The sequence below is a fragment of the Giraffa tippelskirchi genome, chromosome 9 (assembly GCF_054371585.1).
Source record: "Giraffa tippelskirchi isolate mGirTip1 chromosome 9, T2T-mGirTip1v1.2.pri, whole genome shotgun sequence".
NCBI lineage: Eukaryota > Metazoa > Chordata > Mammalia > Artiodactyla > Giraffidae > Giraffa > Giraffa tippelskirchi.
The window spans coordinates 147,962,951-147,985,380 of record NC_137283.1 but is presented as its reverse complement, the minus strand read 5'-3'; the positions used below and the strand labels follow the sequence as shown (position 1 = coordinate 147,985,380).

At 43.6% G+C, this 22,430-nt stretch overlaps 1 protein-coding gene across 3 annotated transcripts in view; it reads right to left on the bottom strand.

The window, feature by feature from the left end:
• SAMD5 (sterile alpha motif domain containing 5) overlaps window positions 1-22,229 on the bottom strand; it is a 418,153-nt gene extending 395,924 nt beyond the window's left edge. For 2 of the 3 annotated variants that reach the window (XM_081529913.1, XM_081529915.1), the window contains exon 1: window positions 20,956-22,223. In XM_081529913.1, coding sequence (XP_081386039.1) covers window positions 20,956-21,420 — 465 coding nt within the window. In that variant the 5' untranslated portion in view covers window positions 21,421-22,223. Of the gene's footprint in view, window positions 1-20,955 lie in introns of all 3 variants that reach the window. The other variant, XM_081529914.1, reaches the window with a different exon arrangement.
• Window positions 22,230-22,430: the final 201 nt, after the last annotated feature.

Here is a 22,430-nt window from a genome sequence, read left to right as displayed (position 1 = left end):
GTGATGGACAGGGAAGCCTGGCATGCTGCAGTCCATGGGGTCACAAAGAGTCAGATACAACTGAGCGACTGAACGGAACTGAACTGAACTGAACCCTCCCTCTTGGGCCCTGCCAATGTCCAAACCATGATGTGTCTCTTCTCTCCTTGGAATTTAGATCACCTGGCTGCCTTTAGAACTCAGATCTCTGATGAGACAAAAAATAGGCATGATACTGTACATTATGCATCTTTTTCTCATGGTTAAAGTGGGAGCAGTGTCTTCTTGTGGCTTTCTATACCTTAAATGAAACTATATAGTTATATATAGCTATAAAGCTTAATATTAATCAAAAAAAATTATTGATCCTATAGGACATTACAGTATAACCAAAGGCTTTCTCATTATTTTGAAACTTTCCTTCTTTGCAACAAAATTAAGCCTCATATTCAGTATGCAAGTCTTTTTTTCAGACTCAAATGATCTGAAGGTTTCCTAGGCATATTCCAATTAAGACACACATGGTGTTCACAGATGTAATGTGGGCTGAGCTTTAGTGGAACTCAACAATATGTCAACTAGTTCTTCAGAACAAGACAGCTTATTTCCCCAAGTTTGTAACTGCTACTCAATTTCAAATACCCTTAATTTTATTGCAAAATAAGACCATTAAAACAGATGAACCTAAGCAAAGGGGGTACTTATTATAAATGAATAAATATATATTTTAAAATAAACAAATCAAGACACGTGTGACTGAAAAAAGGTATCCTTAAAAGTAATTTTTGTGAACAGTACTGCAATGAACACCGGTGTGCATATATCCTTTGGGGCTATTTACAATAATGAAGACACGCAAGCAGTATAAATGTCCATCGACAAAAGAATGGATAAAGAAGATGTGGTATATATATATACACATCATACATATATATATGTATACACACACACACACACACACACACACACACACACAAATGGAATATTACTCAGCCATAAAGAATAATGAAATAATGCCATTTGCAGCAACATGGATGAGATTATCACTTCAGCAACCTAGAGATTATCATATTAAACAAAGTAAGTCAGAGAAAGACAAATATTGTATGATATCACTGATATGCAGAATCTAATTTTTTTAAATGATACAAATAAAATTATTTACAAAACAGAAATAGACTCACAGATATCAAAAACAAACATATGGGCTTCCCTGGTGGCTCAGACGGTAATGAATCCGCCTGCAATACGGGAGACCTGGCTTCAATCCGTGGGTTGGGAAGATCCCCTGGAGGAGGAAATGGCAACCACTGTTCTTGCCTGGAGAGTCCCACGGACAGAGAAACCTGGTGGGTTACAGTCCATGCGATCACAAAGAGTCGGACCCGCCTGAGTGACTGAGCACAAGGTTACCAAAAGGGAAACATCGCAGGGTGGCAGGAAGGATAAATCAGGAGCTTGGGATGAATATACACAAACTACTCCATAGAAGACAGATAACCAACAAGGGCCTACTATACAGCACAGGGAACTCTACTCAGTATTCTGTGATAACCTATACGAGAAAAGAATCTAAAAAAGAATGAATATATGTATATGTATAACAATCACTCTGCTGTACGTCTGAAACTAACACAACATTGTAAATCAAACATCAATAAATTAAATTTTTTTAATTTAAAAATAAATATCTTTTTAAAGCTAACTTGTTGGGAGAGAATGCTTATTACAACAGTAGCGCTATGTACATGATCAAAATATTAATAAATCATTTCTCCCTAGAATGCACATTTCTAAGAAAATCAGCTTTGTCTCGTTACAGTCACATTTTTTTGTTTGTTTTACTTTTTAGTTGATTGTGTGGGATTTGGAACTAAAATAGGACTACCCACCAACTGGATGGCAACCCACTCCAGTGTTCTTGCCTGGAAAATTCCATGGACAGAAAAGAGACTGGTGTGGGGTTGCAAAGAGTCAGACACGACTGTGTGACTGAGCACACACTAACTAATCAGTTTACTAAAATGACTTGCAATTGTTTCAGAACCCCACCTCAAACACCAAAAGTGCCATTACAGATGTTCAAAAACTGTGTTGGAGGCTACAAAAGCAACTCAGAAGCAGTTTTCCAAGAAAGAAGAGAATCACTTGATTAAACGCCCGCTTGCCATACTATTCTCCACTTTTTCTAAAAGAAAAAAAGCCCTGGATCTTAAGAACTTACCTTAAACTAAAATTGGGCTTCCCTGGTGGCTCAGTGGTTAAAGAATCTGCCTGTCAACGCGGGAGACATGGGTTGGGTCCCTGATCAGAGAAGATATCACACGCCACCGAGCAACTTAAGCCTGTTGGGCCAAAACTACAGAGTCACATGCCCTACAGCCTCCCCAACAAGAGGGGGAGCATGCCCAGTCATGTCCAACTCTTTGTGACCCCAAGGACAGGCTCCTTTGTCCATGGGATTATCCAGGCAAGAATACTGGAGTGGGTTGCTATTTCCTTCTCCAGGGCATCCCCCCAACCCAAGGATTGAACCCAAGTCTCTTGCATCTCCTGCACTGGCAGGTGGATTCTTTACCTCTGCACCACTTGGGAAGTCCCACAACAACAGAAGCCACCACAATGAGATGCCCAAGCACCACAGAGTAGCCCCCGCTCACCACAACTAGAGAAAGTTCGCAAAGCAACGAAGACCCAGCAGAGCCAAACGTAATTTTTTTAAAAAAACAAGAAACTAAAATCACAAGTTATGTATACAGCAAAGACAGTAATACAGTAAAAACTGGGACTTCCCTGGCTGAGACTCTGTGCTCCCAATGCAGGGGGACCGGGTTCGATCCCTGATTAGGGAACTAAATCCCACATGCCACAACTAAAGATCCCATGTGCCACAACCAAGATTAAAGAGCTCAGTTGCATGCAGCAACTAAGACCTGGCACAGCAAAATAAATAAATATTATTAAAAATACAGTAAAAACTCTTGAAAATCAGAACCAAAAAGAACTAGTATTTGCTGTGTAGAATATGTTCAACAGTAACATACACAGTTAATGATAACTAATTGCTTCATCAGTGGATTAACACTGATGAAGATTAACACTCAAGATTAACAGGGACTTCTGTCACCAAGCTGATGTGATTTAATTTCTATATGACTCTCTTTCCGGTCTCCTTTTGCCAATCAGTATCTGTAATGCATGTTGATAGAATGAAGGCATTCTCTTTGTCTTATCAAACATAAAGTATGGATTCATTCTCTCATGAGCCTATGGAATTTACACTAATTAGCATGCTATTAAATTTTAAAAATAAAGTGAAAATCTCTAGGACATATCCACTCCCCACCCCACAACTAGTCCTCATCTTCCTCACCCATAAAACAGGGATAGCACAAATACCGTTGCTCTCAGAGACCTGTGATGAGGACAAAATGAAATACTGTGATAAAACACTCTTCAATAATACAGACTGTTATCACGATTATTATCCTGCACGAAGGAGGTAGTTCAGTGAAGAAGTCCCCTCCTGATATGAAGAGGAAAATCAGACATATCCATAATTAATTCATATAAGCTTAAATCAAGAATGTGTATGTGTTCAGTTGCTAGTCATATCTGACTTCTTCTTGCAACCCTATGGACTGTAGCCCCCAGGCTTCTCTGTCCATGGGATTTTCCAGGTAAGAATACTTGAGTGGGTTGCAATTTCCTCCTCCAGGGGATCTTCCCGACCCAGGGATCAAACCCACCTCTCTTGCCTGTGTCCTCTGCCTTGGAAGGTGTATTCTTTACACTTGAGCTACCTGGAAAGCCCTTGAATACGTCTGAATTTCACAACGAGTGAATCAAAGCACAGTGAAAGTGGTCATATTACAGGGTGAGTTCGCTGCTCTAGGAAGCTCTTGCTTTTTCAGTTTGCCTGCCTTCAAAAGAACACCTCTCCTACTTTTCCTACAAGTCACTTGTAACACAATTCAGCATGTGCACCCCAAAACAGCAATCTTGGGGGTGATAACGAAGATCACACTTCCCGTCAGAGAGCAAGACTAACATGACTCAGCAGGTCAAGTGTGTCACTGCCACGATGTTTTAATAAACGATTAGAAGATTCAATCCACCACTATTTTCAAGGTGAGTATATCAATATAAGGAACCATATTAACAGAGATAAACACATGGCCCAAACTGCTCTGCCAAGAAGTGGCAGTAAAAACTCTGATTTAAAATGACATGGCAATAAAACTCAAAGTTAACGTCACCAACCTAACTCCAACTCTCCACCACCTCTCCGTAATGAAGTAGGTCTCAAAAGAATAAATTACTTTGCATACCCTCTGGCTCCACTCTAATCTATAATGGATGCAATATGCATATCCTGAATTATTCTTCTACTGTGCAAGCCTAAGCAAGCTGGAGATTCAAGAGGTTTGTGGGACCCCAGACAGGAACTAATCCCATCTTTTCTTTAGATGTTTTACAAATGATGGTGACTAGAGCACTGACTTTGGATGCAATTAACAACTCATCGAATTAGGGTTTTTTTTTTCTTTCACATTTAGGTAGAGCCACTTTTCATCTTAACTGGATCCTGTAGTTAGCAAGTCCTAAGAATTACTCAAGGACTTCCCAGGTGGCTCGGCAGTAAAGAATCCATCTGCCAATGCAGGAGACACAGGAAACACAGGTTCGATCCCTGGGTTGGGCAGATTCCCTGGAGGAGGGCATGGCAACCCACTCCCGTATTCTTGCCTGGGAAATCACAAGGACAGTGGAGCCTGGTGGGCTACAGTCCATAGGGTTGCAAAGAGTCAGATATAACTGAGCGGCTGAACACACACACACACACACACACACACACACACACACGTTACTCAACTTTTTTTATGTCAGATATTTCCCCTTCATAAAGACCATCTACCACTTTATTACTTTCTGGCCATGAAAATATGGCTAATACTTAAGGCAGTACTACTTTATTCAATCAAGAGTTTCCCAAGGAGAGCGTCCTAATCCAGCAGTGTTTCATTCTGCATTGATACATGGCTACTTTAAAGTGCCTATATCTTTACTGCATGATTGATGGCCAGCTTGGGAAGCGTTGGGTGCATCCATTTCTACAAACTAAGCTGAATGCAGCAACTGAGGTAGGTGTTTCATCTAGCAACATACCATTCCTGTACCCCATCTTTAATATTTGCTTCAATGGCCTTTTAAAAAGAAAGTCATTCTATTTGACCTTTCAACAAATGTTTAACAGTCAATCAAGGATTTGCTCCAATAATATTTCTTACAGAGTTCTCCAACTTTATCTTTATTACAAGTGGACTGTTGTTTCTATGCAAAGCCAAACATTCAAATTCAAATGAATGCCACTTCAATTCCTTTTATAAGGGTTTTCTATTTAACATGGCATCTGGCAAGCAGCCCCATCTATATTTTCCACTAAAAGGTGTGGGGTGGGGTGGGGGCAGGAAGGGCAAAGACTAATTGATCAGGGAGTACAAGGTATGTGGGGGAAGAGGAAGAGTGGGAGGATGGAGGAGAAGAATATAATTCTAGAATCTGGGAGCAATTTCCTGAACCACACATGGTTGGGGGCAAAGCCCATTTTTGGCTGTGAAAACAGTGAAATCAATAAAGATTCAAGTTAACTCCTCACCTCCCTCAGAGTCTCTGCCCTCTGGTTCAAAGACAAAATGTCTCCACAAACCAGAAAACTAAATCAATTACTCACAACTCCGTGTCAATTGCCTTTTGAGTAAGAAGAGTGTGGCGCTGGTCCCCCCATCTCACTGCTGTCACTGCCTCTCCTGCTTGTCTAGACAGAGACGACAACTTCCAAAAGCTACTGGCAGAAGTCAACTGTAATAATATCATGACAACAACTGTCGCAGTGGTTACCAAACTGAAAGTAAATGTCAAACATCATCGTGAAAGGAAAGATATGTAGTATAAAAGAATGTGACAATAATCTGGGCGTGAGATCACAAAATTCCTCCTCTGACACTCAGGTTGCTTCACAAGACACCCCTTTAGGATGGTTTCATGTCAGGAAATCTGTTCATGCAATACATCACAGCGTTAGGCCCAAGAAGAAAAAGACTCTCAACTATTTTTAAGTTGCAAAAAAAGACATTTACTAGAATCAAATGTCTATCCCTAACAAAAAATGCCTACAAAATTACTAAAACCAAGATGCTCTTCAACATCACAAAGGATACCTTAAGCTGAGAGCCAATGGCGGAATACTAACAAAATCCTTGTAGCCTGTCCATTAAAATGTGGAATAAGACAAAAACATCTACTTATCATTATTATTTAGCATTGCCATATAAACTCTAGCCAATGCAATAAGACCAGAAGAGACAAATAAAAGCTATAATTCCTGTGAAGTAGGTGATAAAATTTTGTCTATATCAGATTACATATAACATTAGAACTTTATCTTATATCATGTCCCTAAATAAATTTCAGATGAATTAGAGAGTTTGATGTAAACCCGAAACCAAAAAAATTAACTGGAGCTATAGCTAAATATTAACTGATTTTTAATAGAGAAAGAATTTAAGAATAAAATAATCACAAATATTATAAGGATAGTATCATAAAATATTATAAGGATAAAAGTAATCATGAAAATGGAGATTGATTATATTTCTTCATTCAAAAAAAGAGGAAAACATAAAAAGCAAATGGTAAATTGGGAAAAATATTTTCAACTGTTCTGCCAGACAAATATATATGTTACTGATAGTTTAAAAGCTTTTTGAAATTATGAAAAGAACAGCTAACTTCAACAGAATCACAAGGACATAAACTAATAATTTAAGATAAGTCTTCATATTAAGCATAACCTCATAATCACACAGTTTTGCATTACACCACAAACATTAGCCAGATGTTTTGAGGAATTACTATCTGTCAGTCACTCTCTGAGGTGTTTCTCACAGCTGTCTCTGTATCCAACACTCGTTATGAAGTGGGTGATAGTTTACCCATTTTATAGATGGGTCAACTCAGTTTTAGAAAGATTAAATAATTTGTCCAAGTAAATGGTAAAAAAAAAAAAAAAAAGACTTTAAGTTCAATTCAAAGTCTGTATCCTCTATATTCCTTCAGTCTGAAAGAAACAACTAAAATTATTGATAAGGTAGAATACATAAGAGTTTAAAAATTTTAGACATCTAAAAATAAATCATAAAATTCTAAGCTAAACCAACACTCTGAAAAACCTCTGCAACCTTTATGCAACAATGATTATTTTCCTTAATATAGAAAGAATTCTTGCAAAGCAACTGGAAATGATGTAAGACCAACAAAAAAAAACAGGCAAACACAAAAAAGCACTACATAATTATAAATATATAAGCCACAAATACAAAACTATGTTGATTGGTAATCTAAGAAATATCATTCAAAGAATGATGAAATACTACTTCTCAAACATGACATTTTCAAGTAATAAAGAAATTAAAATAATCAATAATAACATGGGTAAGGCTTCAACCCAATAAGAAAATGATTGAATTAATCATGGTGTTAAACTAAGATGGAATATGTCTTAGTATTAAAATCATTTTTCAAATAATATCTGCTAACACAAGAATAGCCTTACCCTTCTTCTTATCCAATACCAGATTTGTGTATGTGTACAAGACAGAAATTCTAATTCATGGGTGATTTTTAAAGAAATACACTATGAGGGTTAGAAATTGTACAGACCATTTTACATTTCTTCTCAATCTACTTCAGTGTTCTCCAAATATTCTCAATTCAGTGTATTTTCTTTTCAATCAGAAATATTTTAAAAACTGTATTAGAAACATAATGATTTATACATTATCAACAAGAACACTTTAAATTTGTACAGTTCTTTTAAAATTTACAAAGTAACCTTATAAATATTATCCCATTTAATTCACACTACACTCTTTTGAGATATAGTTCCAGAAAAACATCTATTTCTGCTTTATTGACTATGCCAAAGCCTTTGACTGTGTGGATCACAATAAACTGTGGAAAATTCTGGAAGAGATGGGAATACCAGACCATCTGACCTGTCTCTTGAGAAACCTGTATGCAGGTCAGGAAGCAACAGTTAGAACTGGACATGGAACAACAGACTGGTTCCAAATAGGAAAAGGTGTACGTCAAGGCTGTATATTGTCACCCTGCTTTTTTAACTTATATGCAGAGTACATCATGAGAAACGCTGGGCTGGAAGAAACACAAGCTGGAATCAAGATTGCCGGGAGAAATATCAATAACCTCAGATATGCGGATGACACCACCCTTATGGCAGAAAGTGAAGAAGAACTAAAGAGCCTCTTGATGAAAGTGAAAGAGGAGAGTGAAAAGGTTGGCTTAAAGCTCAACGTTCAGAAAACTAAGATCATGGCATCTGGTCCCATCACTTCATGGGAAATAGATGGGGAAACAGTGGAAACAGTGTCAGACTTTATTTTTTGGGGCTCCAAAATCACTGCTGATGGTGATTGCAGCCATGAAATTAAAAGATGCTTACTCCTTATGGCCAACCTAGATAGCATATTTAAAAGCAGAGACATTACTTTGCCAACAAAAGTCCGTCTAGTCAAGGCTATGGTTTTTCCAGTGGTCATGTATGGATGTGAGAGTTGGACGGTGAAGAAAGCTGAGCGCCGCAGAATTGATGCTTTTGAACTGTGGTGTTGGAGAAGACTCTTGAGAGTCCCTTAGACCGCAAGGAGATCCAATCAATCCATCCTAAAAGAGATCAATCCTGAGTGTTCATTGGAAGGACTGATGTTGAAGCTGAAACTCCAATACTTTGGCCACCTCATGCGAAGAGTTGACTCATTGGAAAAGACCCTAATGCTGGGTAGGATTGGGGGCGGGAGGAGAAGGGGACGACAGAGGATGAGATGGTTGGATGGTATCACAGACTCGATGGACATGGGTTTGGGTAGACTCCGGGAGTTGGTGATGGACAGAGAGGCTTGGTGTGCTGCAAGTCATGGGGTCGCAAAGAGTCAGACATGACTGAGCGACTGAACTGAACTGAACTGAACTGGCACCATTTAACAAAATAAATAACTTTTCTTAAACTAAAAAGATCACATTTCTTTATGTCTTCCAAGGACAGGGCAGAGAGAGGGGCAGGCAAAGAAGGGCCCTTAAAAGAAAATGAAACTCTGAATTATGAGCATGTCCTATAGGAACTCTAAACAATGTCAGTGATACAACATTTCTCCCTGAAAAAATCTTTTGTTGGCCTAACTTCTAGCTGTCACAGTTACTGTCAAGTGATAATGGTATTACATTCACTTCAAACTAGCATCTTTTATTATCTGTCGTTTTATAAGCATTGTGTTCTACATGGGAGTTAATTCAGAGAACTCCTGGTTATATGACTGGCACCAACCCACAAACTTGGTTATAAGAGTCCTTTTCTAAAATAAGTTGGTAGAAGTGGTCATGTCTCTCCCATGGTACTGCATGAATAAGTCAAACAGACTGAAAATAAACAATGATAGCACCATGATTTGTTAAAAAACAAACAAACATAACTTGAATTAGTTCAATTCTAGTATTCTTATGTGACCACTTAAAGAGTTTTCATTCGTGTTGAAAAGTCAAAACAGGGAAACTTAGTACAAACTGGTACAAACTGCAACAGGGTAGTATGCTAGATTGGTTAAGTGCAAATTCTATTTTATAGATGTAATGGTTTTACTAAATTTGAATTCTTTAAAACTGAAATGCACTCCTTATTTTAATTGTGAACTGTTTAAAACAAAAAAAAATCAAGAAAATAAATACTGTGTATTATTCTCTGACTTTTACTTAAAATAATCTTGTCAAATAGAGGTAGAGTGCTAAAAAAATACAAGTGTCAAATCAACAGGTTCATCTCTAGTCTCATTATAAAGTTATGCTCTAGGAAAAACACCTTAAAATCGGAATATCTGTTCGGTAGGATTTTGGTAAAGAATACACACAAATTGTTTTCCTTGTCTTTTGAGCATGTTCCAAATGCGGTAGATCTTATTTTGTTAGTACTTATAACTTTATGGAAACATAATAGGAAGGTTTGAAGAGCTCATCAGACCATTTATTTCAATTAGAAGCGGTAATGAAATCTGTTTAAACTATTAGATATCACTTAGTCTCTATGTAAGACAGATTGTATACTTAATGACTTTCGGCATGATCCACAATTCCTTGTCCTTAATACTTTTCATATTGACTGAAAACAAGGATTCTCTTCCTACTCCACCCAAACCTCCTCAAACCCAAATCAGCAGTTTGATCTGAAATAACATTTTTCAAAAACCTTAGAAAATAACTGTTATAAACCTTTAGCTCACGTGCTGGCAGTAGCAATAATAAGCCTTAACTATAAGCCAAGGATTCGATGCTGTTTCTAGCTCTACACAGACTACGACCTTGAAAAGTGATAACTATCACGGTCCTGGATGTACCTGCCCTCACCATGAGCTATGTTCTTCCAAACGCCCTTCCTTTCCAAAAAAATGACACACTGGACCACTATACTCATGACATCACACTGCTTGGACCTAGTGGGCAAGATGTAGCAACTACTCTAGATGTACTGGTAAGACTTCCACATATCAGAAAGTGGGAAATCTAACAAAATTTCAGGGGCTTTCTATCTCAATGCAACTCTCAGGGGTCCAGTGGTGTGGGTTATACTGAGACATCCTATCAAAAGTAAGGATGAGCTGTTGCATCTGGCTGCTTTTCTGACAATCAAAGAAGGAGCACAGTGCCCCTTTGGATTCTGGAGGAAACCTATGCCCCTCTGGATGTGCTGCTCCAGCCCTTTTACCAAAAGATCCCCCAAATCCGCTAGTTTTGAGTGGGGCCCAGACCAAGGAATTCCCTGGTAGCTCAAACGGTAAAGAATCCGCCTGCAATACAGAAGACCGGGTTCAATCCTTGATCGGGAAGATCCCCTGGAGAAGGGAATGGCTACCCACTCCAGTATCCTTGCCTGGGAAATTCCATGGACAGAGGAGCCTGGTGGGCTACAGTCCACGAGGTCGTAGAGTCAAATAGAACTGAGCAAGGGAAGGCTGGGCACCAGGTCCAGGCTGCCATGCAAACAGCTTGGACATCTGGGCACGTGCTCCAGCAGGTCAGTGGTGCCTGTCCTCTCGGTAGCAGGGAGAAATGCGCTGTTTGGAGCCTTTGGGGGCAACTGTAGGTAAATCAGTGCAGACCTTTAGGATCTTGGAACAAGACCCTACCGAACCTTAGTTTTGAACATAGCCTCCAGAACCGGCAGAGAATAAATTTCTGCTGTTTCACACATCAAGTTTGTGGGAGTTTATGATCACAGTCTTAAGAAATGGGTAGAAATTTTGTTATAAAGAGTTCAAGAGTATTAGCTCATCTAATCACTTTAAGGACCTCAGCCCACCAGGCTCCTCTGTGCATGCGATTATCCCAGCAAGAATACTGGAGTGGGTTGCCATTTCCTCCTCCAGTGGATCTTCCTGACCCAGGGCTCGAATCCACAACTCTTAAATTTCCTGCACTGACAGGCAGATTCTTTGCCACTAGTGCTACCTGTACAAGGACCAATCACCTTAAGAGTCACGAGTATTACTACTTTTTAGAGAGGGGCTTCCCAGTTAGCTCAGCTGGTAAAGAATCCACCTGCAATGCAGGAGACAATGGTTTGATTCCTGGATCAGGAAGATCCCCTGGTGAAGGGATAGGCTACCCACTCCAGTATTCTTGGGCTTCCCTGGTGGCTCAGACAGTAAAGAACCTACCTGCTAATGCAGGAGATGTAAGAGACTCGGGTTGGATTCCTGCTTTGGGAAGATCCCCCGGAGGAGGGCATGGAAATCTACTCCAGTATTCTTGCCTGGAGAATCCCATGGACAGAGGGATCTGGCAGGTCAGTCCATGGGGTCAGAAAGAGTCAGACACGACTGGGTGACTAAGCACACGGCAGAGAGAGGAGCCAAAGATGACCTTGCGTGGGGCAGAGCTGGGACATGAACTCTGCAGTCTGGTTCTGAGCCTGTGCTCTTAACCACTAGACCATCATGTCAACAGAGGAGTAACAGGAACCCACAAGCCTCTCTCACCTGGATGACCTCAGTGGGCTGCCATCACCATAGAAACCATGTCCTCTTAGTTTGGGAGCTCAGCTGTCCAACTAGGCTCTCAGCGCCCTGCTGTTGAAGGCAGGTTCTGAGTATCCGAAGGGTAGGTGACTGCCCAGTGTTTGATTTGAAGGCTCCCTGAAATGCCCACAAATATCCACTATTTCCTGGTAAGGGATTGATTTTGTTAATGGCAGACTGCCCAGGCTGGCACAACCCCGAGACTGATTCCTTTCTTCAATTTTGTACCTTGGCGACCCACCTGCCTTACCCTGGTCCTGGCCCTGCTGCCAATATCTTCTTTTCAGATGACCTGCAAGAATAGAACTTTAAGTCCTAGTTCTTCTTTGATACTACTTAATGAAGAAACACATTTTGATTTTAAACTTCATCACCTCATTGGAGTCTCAACCACAGTTGATCTTTTTTTAACATCTGAAATAAACACAAGCGTAAAATTCTCCAATCCTCGCTAACTTTTGGAAGTAATATTCAACTTTTACATGGTGCATCCATTCCATGTCAGGCAATGGGCTGGACCCTCCACATCAAGGTCCTTTAAAGAGTAAGCAGGAGGATGTCTGCCAAGTTCTCTGCTGTAAAGCCAAGGGCTTGGCACATGGCATTTGCTTAATGTTCATCAAGTAGGGTGGGCGGATGGATTGATGGATGCATGGATGGATGGATGGCCGAGGGTCCACGGATGCTGAAACTCCATAGAAACTAAACTATGAGGAGCATGATGAAATGGGCAGCCCCGCCAGCACACAAGCTCTTGTCTCCTTTCTCTCTCTTTTATCCACAGTATTCTTTTCAGGGAATAAAAACAAACAAACAAAAAAACCTAGAAAGATCTTCTCTTGTCCAGATTGAGGATACTTGATGATATTGATTTGATTTGAAAAAACTGAAATTTGCCAACCTCCAGTCTGTCCAAAGTAACTTCATAAAGGCAGAAATTCTTGGGAGAAGGGATATTTATTGTCATTTCAGCTTCTGCCAGGACCCAAGGCACAACTCCAAACAACACAAGCCTATCTGTGCCAACCTCTCTCTTTCTAAATATTTCTTCTATATCCTTCACCCTGGTGCCCGACACAGGAGCCCTCATGCTACCTGTCTCTCCAAACACCTTCATCCCAAGCCATCTCTCCCAGACACCTATGAATAACCCTATTACCATGAATGTCTGAGGCGTGAATGAAGTTTAACACTCCTATAGTATTACTAAGTAAGGTTATACTAGCTCAAACAGCTCTAGTTGGTAGTGTGTGCCTAGGAGGTATTTTCCAGTGAAATCTATATACCTGCTCCATCCACGATCTACCCTAGAGCCCCCTTCCGCTTTCCCAAGTCTGCTAGAAAACAGGATACTTTTACAGGTTCCCTACCATCCACATCTTCTGGGCAAGTAGATGGGGAGACAATGGAAACAGTGACAGACTATTTTATTGGGCTCCAAAATCACTGCAGATGGTGACTGCAACCATGAAATTAAAAGATGCTTACTCCTTGGAAGAAAAGCTATGACCAACCTAGACAGCATATTAAAAAGCAGAGACATTAATTTGTCGACAAAAGTCCATCTAGTCAAAGCTATGGTTTTTCCAGTAGTCATGTATGGATGTAAGAGTTGGACTATAAAGAAAGCTGAGTGCCAAAGAATTGATGCTTTTGAACTGTGTTGTTGGAGAAGGCTCTTGAGAGTCCCTTGGACTGCAAGGAGATCCAACCAGTCCATCCTAAAGGAAATCAGTCCTGAATATTCATTGGAACGACTGATACTGAAGCTGAAACTCCAATACTTTGGCCATGTAATGTGAAGAATTGACTCATTGGAAAAGACCCTGATGCTGGGAAAGATTGAAGGCAACAGGAGAAGGGGACGACAGAGAATGAGATGGTTGGATGGCATCACCGATTTGATGGACATGAGTTTGAGCAAGCTCTGAGAGTTGGTGATAGAAAGGGAAGCCTGGCGTGCTGCAGTCCATGGGATCGCAAAAAGTCGGACATGACTGAGCAACTGAACTGAACTGAACCATCCACAACTACCATGACCCCTGTGCACAAGCATGGCCAAACTTACACAACACAACACCATACATAGCTTATAACTGCAGCACAAACACATGAATAGTGAGTGTGGTTTCTATTCATGTTTACTTATATAAATCCTTTTAGCATTGTTCTATAATATTTCTATTTAGGCAAAGGTGCTTCCCTCATGCCTCAGAAGTAAAGAATCTGCCTGCAATGCAGGAGACCCAGGTTCGATCCCTGGGTCAGGAAGATCCCCTGGAGGAGGGCATGGCAACCCACTCCAGTTTTCAGAGGAGCCTGCCAGGCTATAGTCCATGGGGTCACAAAGAGTTGGACACAACTGAAGCGGCTAAGCAGAAGCAGCAGCATAAACACCAGATTCAAAATACCTAATATATATCTATTAACACAATGTTCACCAAAAATCTCTAATCTCTCCATCTATCCCCTTACTGGTATCATGTGGGCAGGGAGAGAAAGGAAGACTCTTCAATGTCACACCAACAAAGTTCCCAGTCTGCTCATCCATCCTTCCTCTCTACCCCTCTGTCATGAAGAAAGTATCCTCCCCCTTTCCTTCCAGTTTTCTGGACACAATTCCCTCCACTTCTTTGATCTCTTGGGTCATCACCCTTCTCCCATTATCTTCACAGGCTCCCTCTCCCTGACGTTCTTCCACCAATACTTAGACATGCTATAGCTTCTGTCATTCTTGAAAAAAAATACAAATCCACAAAACTCCTCGCTTGACCCAAATTCCCCTTTCTTCCTCCAGATGTAACTTCAGTTCTATCTTCTCAGTCTGACTTCGTTAAAAAGTTGTCTGCAGTACATCCAGACAATGGAATATGACTCAGCACTAAAAAGAAATGAGCTATCAAGCCATGAAAAGACCCAGAGGAATCATAAATGCCTAGCGCTAATAAGTGAAAGAAACCAATCTGAAATGGCTACAGAACTCTTAACTATGTAATGTTCTGGAAAAGGCAAAACTATGGAGATGGCAAAAAAAAAAACAACATTTCTTCCCAGGGGTTGGGAAAGAGAGGGATGAATGGGCAGAACACAAAGGATTTTTAGGGCAGTGAATATACTCTGCTTGATACCATAATGATGGTTATACGTCATTCAGTATACATTTGTCCAAAGCCACAGAATGCACACCATCAATAGTGACCCCTAATGTAAAATCTGAACTTTGGATGATTACAATGTACTGATGTAAGTTTATCAATCGTAACAAATGTACCACTTCTGGTGGGGGATGCGGATAAGAGAGGCAACCATCCTTGTGTACGGGCAGGGTTATATAGGAAATCTCTGTACCATTCTCTCAGTTTAAAACTGCACTTTTAGAGACTTCCAAGATGGTCCAGTGGTTAAGACTTCGCCTTCTAATTCAGGGCTTATGAGTTTGATCTCTGATCAGAGAGCTAAGATCCCACAGGCCTCATGGCCAAAAAAAACCAAAGCATAAAACAGAATCAATATTGCAACCGTTCAATAAAGACTTTAAAAATGGTCCACATAAAAGAATCTTATTTTAAAAACTTAAAATAAAACTGCTCTTTAAAAAAATTAAGTCTTTAAAAATAAAAAGTTGTTTGTGCTCCCCGTTTTTACTTCCTCTCGTTGGTCCATCACTTTAATCTGCTATATCAGAGGTCCCCGCTGGCATGGCTGCTACCTCCCATGGATACACTTAGTTCTTATCCTGCTTGATTGCACTCTGACCTCCTGACCAGTCCCTCCTCCTTGAAGCATCACTGCTTCCGATGACTCACCCTTTCACCTCCCTCCAAGGTTCTTCATCCTCGGCCCATCTCTCAAATCCTGGTGTTCCTTAGGGTTCTGTCCGGGTCCCTTTTCTCTCCTCCCTCTACAGCTCACTCATATTTGTGGCTTCAACATGGGGACAACTCCCAAATCTATATCTTTTGCTCCAGCATCTTTTCTCTGCTCCTGAATTTCTAACTGTTAACTAGATAAATATGCACAAATATGCCTCCAATATTGGACACTCGGTGTGTTTAAACCCAAAGGCAACATCTTTGTTTCCAAACTTGCTTTCCTTCTGGATTCCCTACTCAGGAGAGGGCATCACAACCTGTCATCTCAACCTCCCTCCCCTCTCACCCTTGTCATTCAAACAGTCATCCAATCCTGGCAACTCTATGTCTCACTTACCTCCATGGCGCCTCCCGCAGTCCAGGCTGCAGCAAGTGTCTCCTGACACTGCAACCTCATCTTAATCCTTTACTCCATCTCTGGTCAGGATCCATCAATACCTCCCTCTTGAGATACACTCCAAGTCCATTCAGGACCAGCCCCCGCCTTTCTCCACCTCCTGCCACTTTCTCCAAAGCACTCTTGCTCCAGCAGGACTGAATCCCTCTACATCCGCTCTGCCCTGCTGGATGGGGCCATCCCTCACTTTCACACCATTCTCTCTGCCTAGAACACTTGTTCCCTTTAGGTTCTTCCTCTTCTTCAGGCTCAGAGAAGGCAATGACAATCACTCCAGTACTCTTGCCTGGAAAATCCCATGGACGGAGGAGCCTGGTAGGCTGCAGTCCATGAGATCGCTAAGAGTCAGACACGACTGAGCGACTTCACTTTTCGCTTTCATGCGTTGGAGAAGGAAATGGCAACCCACTCCAGTGTTCTTGCCTGGAGAATCCCAGGGACAGGGGAGCCTGGTGGGTTGCCGACTATGGGGTCGCACAGAGTCGGACACGACTGAAGCGACTTAGCAGCAGCAGCAGTGGCTTCTTCAGGCTAACCCCTGCATCCTTCAGTTCTCAGACTAAAGACCGGTTCTAGAAAGCCTGTCACGATCCCACCTCCCCAGACTAGATTGGAGGCACCTGTCCATGGCTCATGTGCCTCCCGTGAAAGCAATCAGCACACCTTATCATTGTTGTTCATTCTATTCTGTCTTCCCCACCAGATCTCAAGTTCCTTGAGGGCACGGCTGCTGCATTCTGCCTATCTCAGTAACCTGGAGCCTGGCAGAGCCTCCGCAGAGAGAAGCTTAGTAAAGTATTGAGAAGGGGCTTTCCTGGTGGCTCAGATGGTAAAGCGGTCTGCCTGCAACAAGGGAGACCTGGGTTCGATCCCTGGGTTGGGAAGATCCCCTGAATGAAGGAAACGGCAACCCACTCCAGTATTCTTGCCTGGAAAATCCCATGGACAGAGAGCCCTGGTAGGCTACAGTCCATGCGGTCTCAAAGAGTCAGATACGACTGAGCAACTTCACTTCCTTTCTTTCTTACACAAAGCTGTACCTAATCTTTACTTTGTGAAAACATGTCCTCATTTCACAAAGGTAGAAAATCACCACAGTCAGAGAAGATAAGGACAGAGCAAAGGAGGGAGTCATTCAATGTTTTTAGATTTTAAGCAGTGCTCTTTCCAGGCTCCTGGTTTTCCAAAGTAGACTACCTTTGGAAAACAAAGAGAAACTTACTTTTCTTACACTTTAACTGACCTAAAAAAGGAAATTGACAACTGTTGATAAGATGTAATGAACACAGCACTGCGGCAGTGTTCCTGGTAACATTAACTGTTATTGAGGCAAATACCACAATCCTACAGTCCTTTCAAGTACTTCTTGGGGAAATTCTGCAACTTACTTTCTTCTGTAAGGGCTCACTATTCCTCCCTTGATCACCCTTGGTAAAATCTGCTTTCTAACCATCTAATAATCTCACCACAGTACAAAAAAATTACAAGGATCAGCCACACAGAGACTATAAAGAAGAGGTGAGGCCTCTCTAATAAGCAGAATTCCAAATGCATGTAATAAACATTATATTTTCTGACCATGACAGAGCCAAGGAATCTGAAGAAACTAAAAACTGGATCACATTTTTTTTTTTAATTAGTTTATTTTGGACCACATTTTAAAGAGGAGTCCTAAACCCGTCTGCAAAGAAACAAGCTGCATCCAAAAACATCTTAAATAAACTAAAATCCAAAACTTAAATAATGGACACATAAACAACAAATTCAGAATGACCAACATAATCTGGCACTATACATGTGCATGCTCAGTTTGGACTATACTAATTATATGGTTTTGAACTGTGGTGTTGGAGAAGACTCTTGAGAGTCCCTTGGACTGCAAGGAGATCCAATCAATCCATCCTAAAGGAGATCAATCCTGGGTGTTCATTAGAAGGACTGATGTTGAAGCTGAAACTCCAATACTTTGGCCACCTGATGCGAAGAGCTGACTCATTGGAAAAGACCCTGATGCTGGGAAAGATTGGGGGCAGAAGGAGAAGGGGACGACAGAGGATGAGATGGCTGGATGGCATCACCGACTCGATGGACATGGGTTTGGGTAGACTCCGGGAGTTGGTGATGGACAGGGAGGCCTGGCATGCTGCGATTCACGGGGTCGCAAAGAGTCGGACACGACTGAGCGACTGAACTGAACAGAACTGAATTATATTTTGGCTTCTAAGTATAATTATTTATAATTTGTGTACGTTTCTCTTGTAAAAAAATATACAAATTAACAGAATTTTTTTACAATTACATTTGTCAGCCACATTTTTCTGGTCCCCAGTTGGGAGCATCAATGGAAGAGGTACAAAAACATTCTGGCCCCATTTTATTCTTCAATTTGAGAAAGAGGATTACATATGTATAGAAAGTGAAAGAGGATATATTTTTATTATCAAACATTATTGTTATGGGATTTATATATAGAAGTTAACCAAAATTATTATTTACATGCAAAGCAAATCGTACTACAATGTAAGCTGAAATTTTCTTCAAGAAATTGCTCTTACTCAAATGTACTACCGTATCATACACTGATTTAGGCAGAAATGCACAGTCTAAAGCCGATGCCCAGACATTCATGTCCTTAGAATCCTCCTCCACTTATTCTTTTTCAGCTTCTAAGTTTGATATTTAATCTGTCTTTTAAGCATCAGAATCAAAATGTGTTACTTCCTGCACATCAACCTCGCCTGCAGCCCATACTCTCCTCTGCCCTCCCAGCCTAGCCCCAGCCCTCCTCCTGAAGCATAAGCAAGACCGATTGATATGAACTTGCTCTTGGCATCCCTTTCTGGCCAGGACTTGAACTGTGCTCCCACCATGTACCCAGGGGCTCACACTCTCTCAGCCCAAGCCCACCTCACTTCCTGGGCTGTTATCACAGAAGTCTGAGTGGCCTGAACTCCTCTGACCCTGTCTCCGAGAAGGAGTGTTTATAACACACTGACAGTCAAAGTCACTATATACACAGTGTGTATCTCTAACTCTCTCTGCCTGAGAAAACTGCATTCTCCTCTTCATTGTACTATTTGGGGCACAAACACCGAGTGGGTAACTGGAATACATGTTTAATTTGAGGCAAACTGTCCTCCAGACTTGCCCTCTTTACCCTCTTTACATACTTCTTATAAAACAAAGGTGTACTCTTAAAGCAGATTATCTGAACTGCCTATCTGTCTTACAAAATAACATATGGATAATACTAAACCTTCTAGTCCCCTCTAGCTTACATACTGTTGTCTACTTTTTACAGAGTTTTCTTTGGAACTTCCTTGAATCCGGACATTATGGTCTTCAGATTATAAAGCAAGGCAAGCGCCCCAGACAAGCACACAACGTGTGGATTATCCGCCTGGCCCTGTTCGCACGCGGTGTTCACTCCTCGCCAGCAGCAGCAGCCCCACCATCATTTCCCCTGGGCTTCGCTCAGTCCTAACTTTCCCGCTGAGGCGCTCCTTTTCCTGCAGTAACCCCAGGCAGGGTTGAGGATTCCCTGTACTGTCTAATTCCTCCTTTCAAGTTAGGACCCCTCTACCTCGACGGCTGCAGAAGCCTAAGCTGAACAGACTCAGCTGGAGGCCGAGCTCCAGCTCCGAGAAGAAAGACTTTCTGTGGTTAATCATTAAACGCCCAAATCCGCAGTTCAGCCTTCCTCACACAGCGGCTGCCACAACTTCCCTGCTTCTTTCCAGGCTCCTGCCTCACTAGTGACGGAAAATCTCACTTCCTGGGGTTGTGTCCTCCTTTCCCACTTTCGAATCCACTGAGAAGTCCGTTGTACCTGCTTCATCTCGTCTGAATTAATAATCAACCACACTGGTGACCCAGTACAGAACGCCGCAGCGCACCCTCAGTGGCCCCAGGACCTCCAACGTCCTGAGCACCCACTACCTCCCTCTACCTAAGTTGAAGGAACTTATCCCAAGTGGACCGACTTGGCTTTCTGTTAACTTGCCCCCTACACCGTTCAGGTCAGTCATTCACGTTCCAAATATGCAGCAGTGCTGGGATTCGACTGAATGGAATTGAGAGCAACAGGGCATCAATGCTCACTCTTTGATGAAAAGAGTTGGCCAGTTTCCCCTGGCAGCTTCTCGAAAAGGCAAGGAAAACGAGAAAAAAGAAAGGTCGAGAACCATGTGGGGTTATTCCATTCTTCTGGTACCCCTAGACCCAAAACTACACGGAGGGTACCAAGAATTGTCCGGGCCCCCACCCCGGGGTGACCACCTTGCGTCCAGTTGTTGACCGAGACTACGCGGGGGACTTGGTCCTAGTGGAGAATTATTAACACCTGGGTGAGAGGTCCTGTCTTAACACCAGGAAGGAGGGAATAAAACAGCGAAGACGGAAAGAACACAGAAAAGAATCCCAAACACCCGAAGCATCCTCGTCTTGCGTCGTCTCCCAGAATGGGCAGCCCCAAGCCGGAGCCGAGCGGCTGGGCGGGGGCGGGTCCCTCCCGCCGCGCGCCCCGCGCCCCGCGCCCCGCGCCGTCCGGGCGGCGCCTCCTTACCTTGCGGGAGTACGGGGGCTTGCTCAGGTGGATGCCGTCGCGGACGAGCTTATCTCGGATCATGATCTTCAGCTTCAGTTTCGGGTAGCTCACCAGCTCCCTGCCGCGAGGGGCGGTCGTCTGGCCGCGGAGGTCCCCGCGGGGGCCCTGGCTCGGGCCACCGCACGACTCCCCCCGGCGGCGGGTGGGGACGGCGAGCGGGGACGGCCCGGGTGGCGCGGGCGGCGGCTGCGGCTCCAGCGTGAAATAGAGGCCGGCGGCGGCGGCGTCCTGCTCGCGCAGCCGGCGCACGGCCTCCAAGATGCGGCGACGGTGCGCGGGCGCTAGCACCCCGATGGCGTCCAGGTCCGGGTCCCCGATCTGCTTGCACACCTCCAGGTCATCGTAGCCGTTATCCACGAAGGACTCGGCGTACTGCGGGAGCTGCAGCGCTTTCAGCCACTCGTAAACTATGTTGGTGCACATGGTGGCACCGGACCCCGCCGGCAAACAGCGTCCCGGCGCCCGAGCGGCACCAGTTCTGAGAACTTTTAATCTTCTTCCTCCAAAGGGGAAAAAGAAATCTCGGTAAAGTTTTCCTTTTAAAGAGAAGGACAGGGCCAGAGACAGAAAGCCATCAGAAGCCTGAGGAAGGAGTAAGCGGCAAAGCAGCAAAGTGAATTCCCGAAGCAACCGGAGCTCGCAGGCACTGGCGGCTGGGCAAGCCTCTCCGCGCAGCCCCTGGATTCGCCACCGCCGCCGCCGCGGGGAGGGGCGCACGGCGGGCGCGCGAGGGGGCGGAGGCGGGCGGGGCCCGGGCACACCCCTCGGACCCGCACGAGGTCAACGGTGCCCGGCTCCGCCCCGGACCTTCCCCACCCCGGACCGTCCCCCGGCCGCGCGCCGCATCTCAATCCCTGGCTGCGGCCGTGGGCGTCTGAATGCGCGCCCCGCGTTGGAAAGGCACCTCCTCCGCGCAGACCCGCGGCCGCCCAGGAGCGCCTAGTCTCCGCGAGTGCGAGTCACGGTTGTCCTCCTAGCGGGAAAGAGGGTGGTCTTCCAAACTGCCGGGCTCCAGCGGCCGCCTTGGATGGCGTTTTACGTGTCTTTTTAATCCGTTTTCTCTAGCCCGTGGAAATCTCTGCGCTCACTTCTTCCCGAGCCTCTCTGACTCCAGCCTGCGCGCTCGCGGGCCGCCCAAGGGCACTTCCCCCGGCTGGGCGAGGCTGTGAGGTCAAGTTTCCCCTCTCGTTTCCCGATCCGTGTTTGATTCCCCCTTTCGTCGGAGCCCGCGCGCAGGCCGGAGCCCGGCGGTCTGGCTTCTCAGGTGGACCGCCGCTCAGCGCCGGGAGCAGCGGCGCTTTGGCTCGGCGGGTGGGCGCGACGCGAGGACCGCCCGTTTCCAGCCGGCGCTGCGCTTGGCCCCTCCTCGCTACAGCTGGGCGCACCGGGCGGTGGGAGAGGCTGGTGCTTCTGCCTGGCTCGCGCTTTCTAGA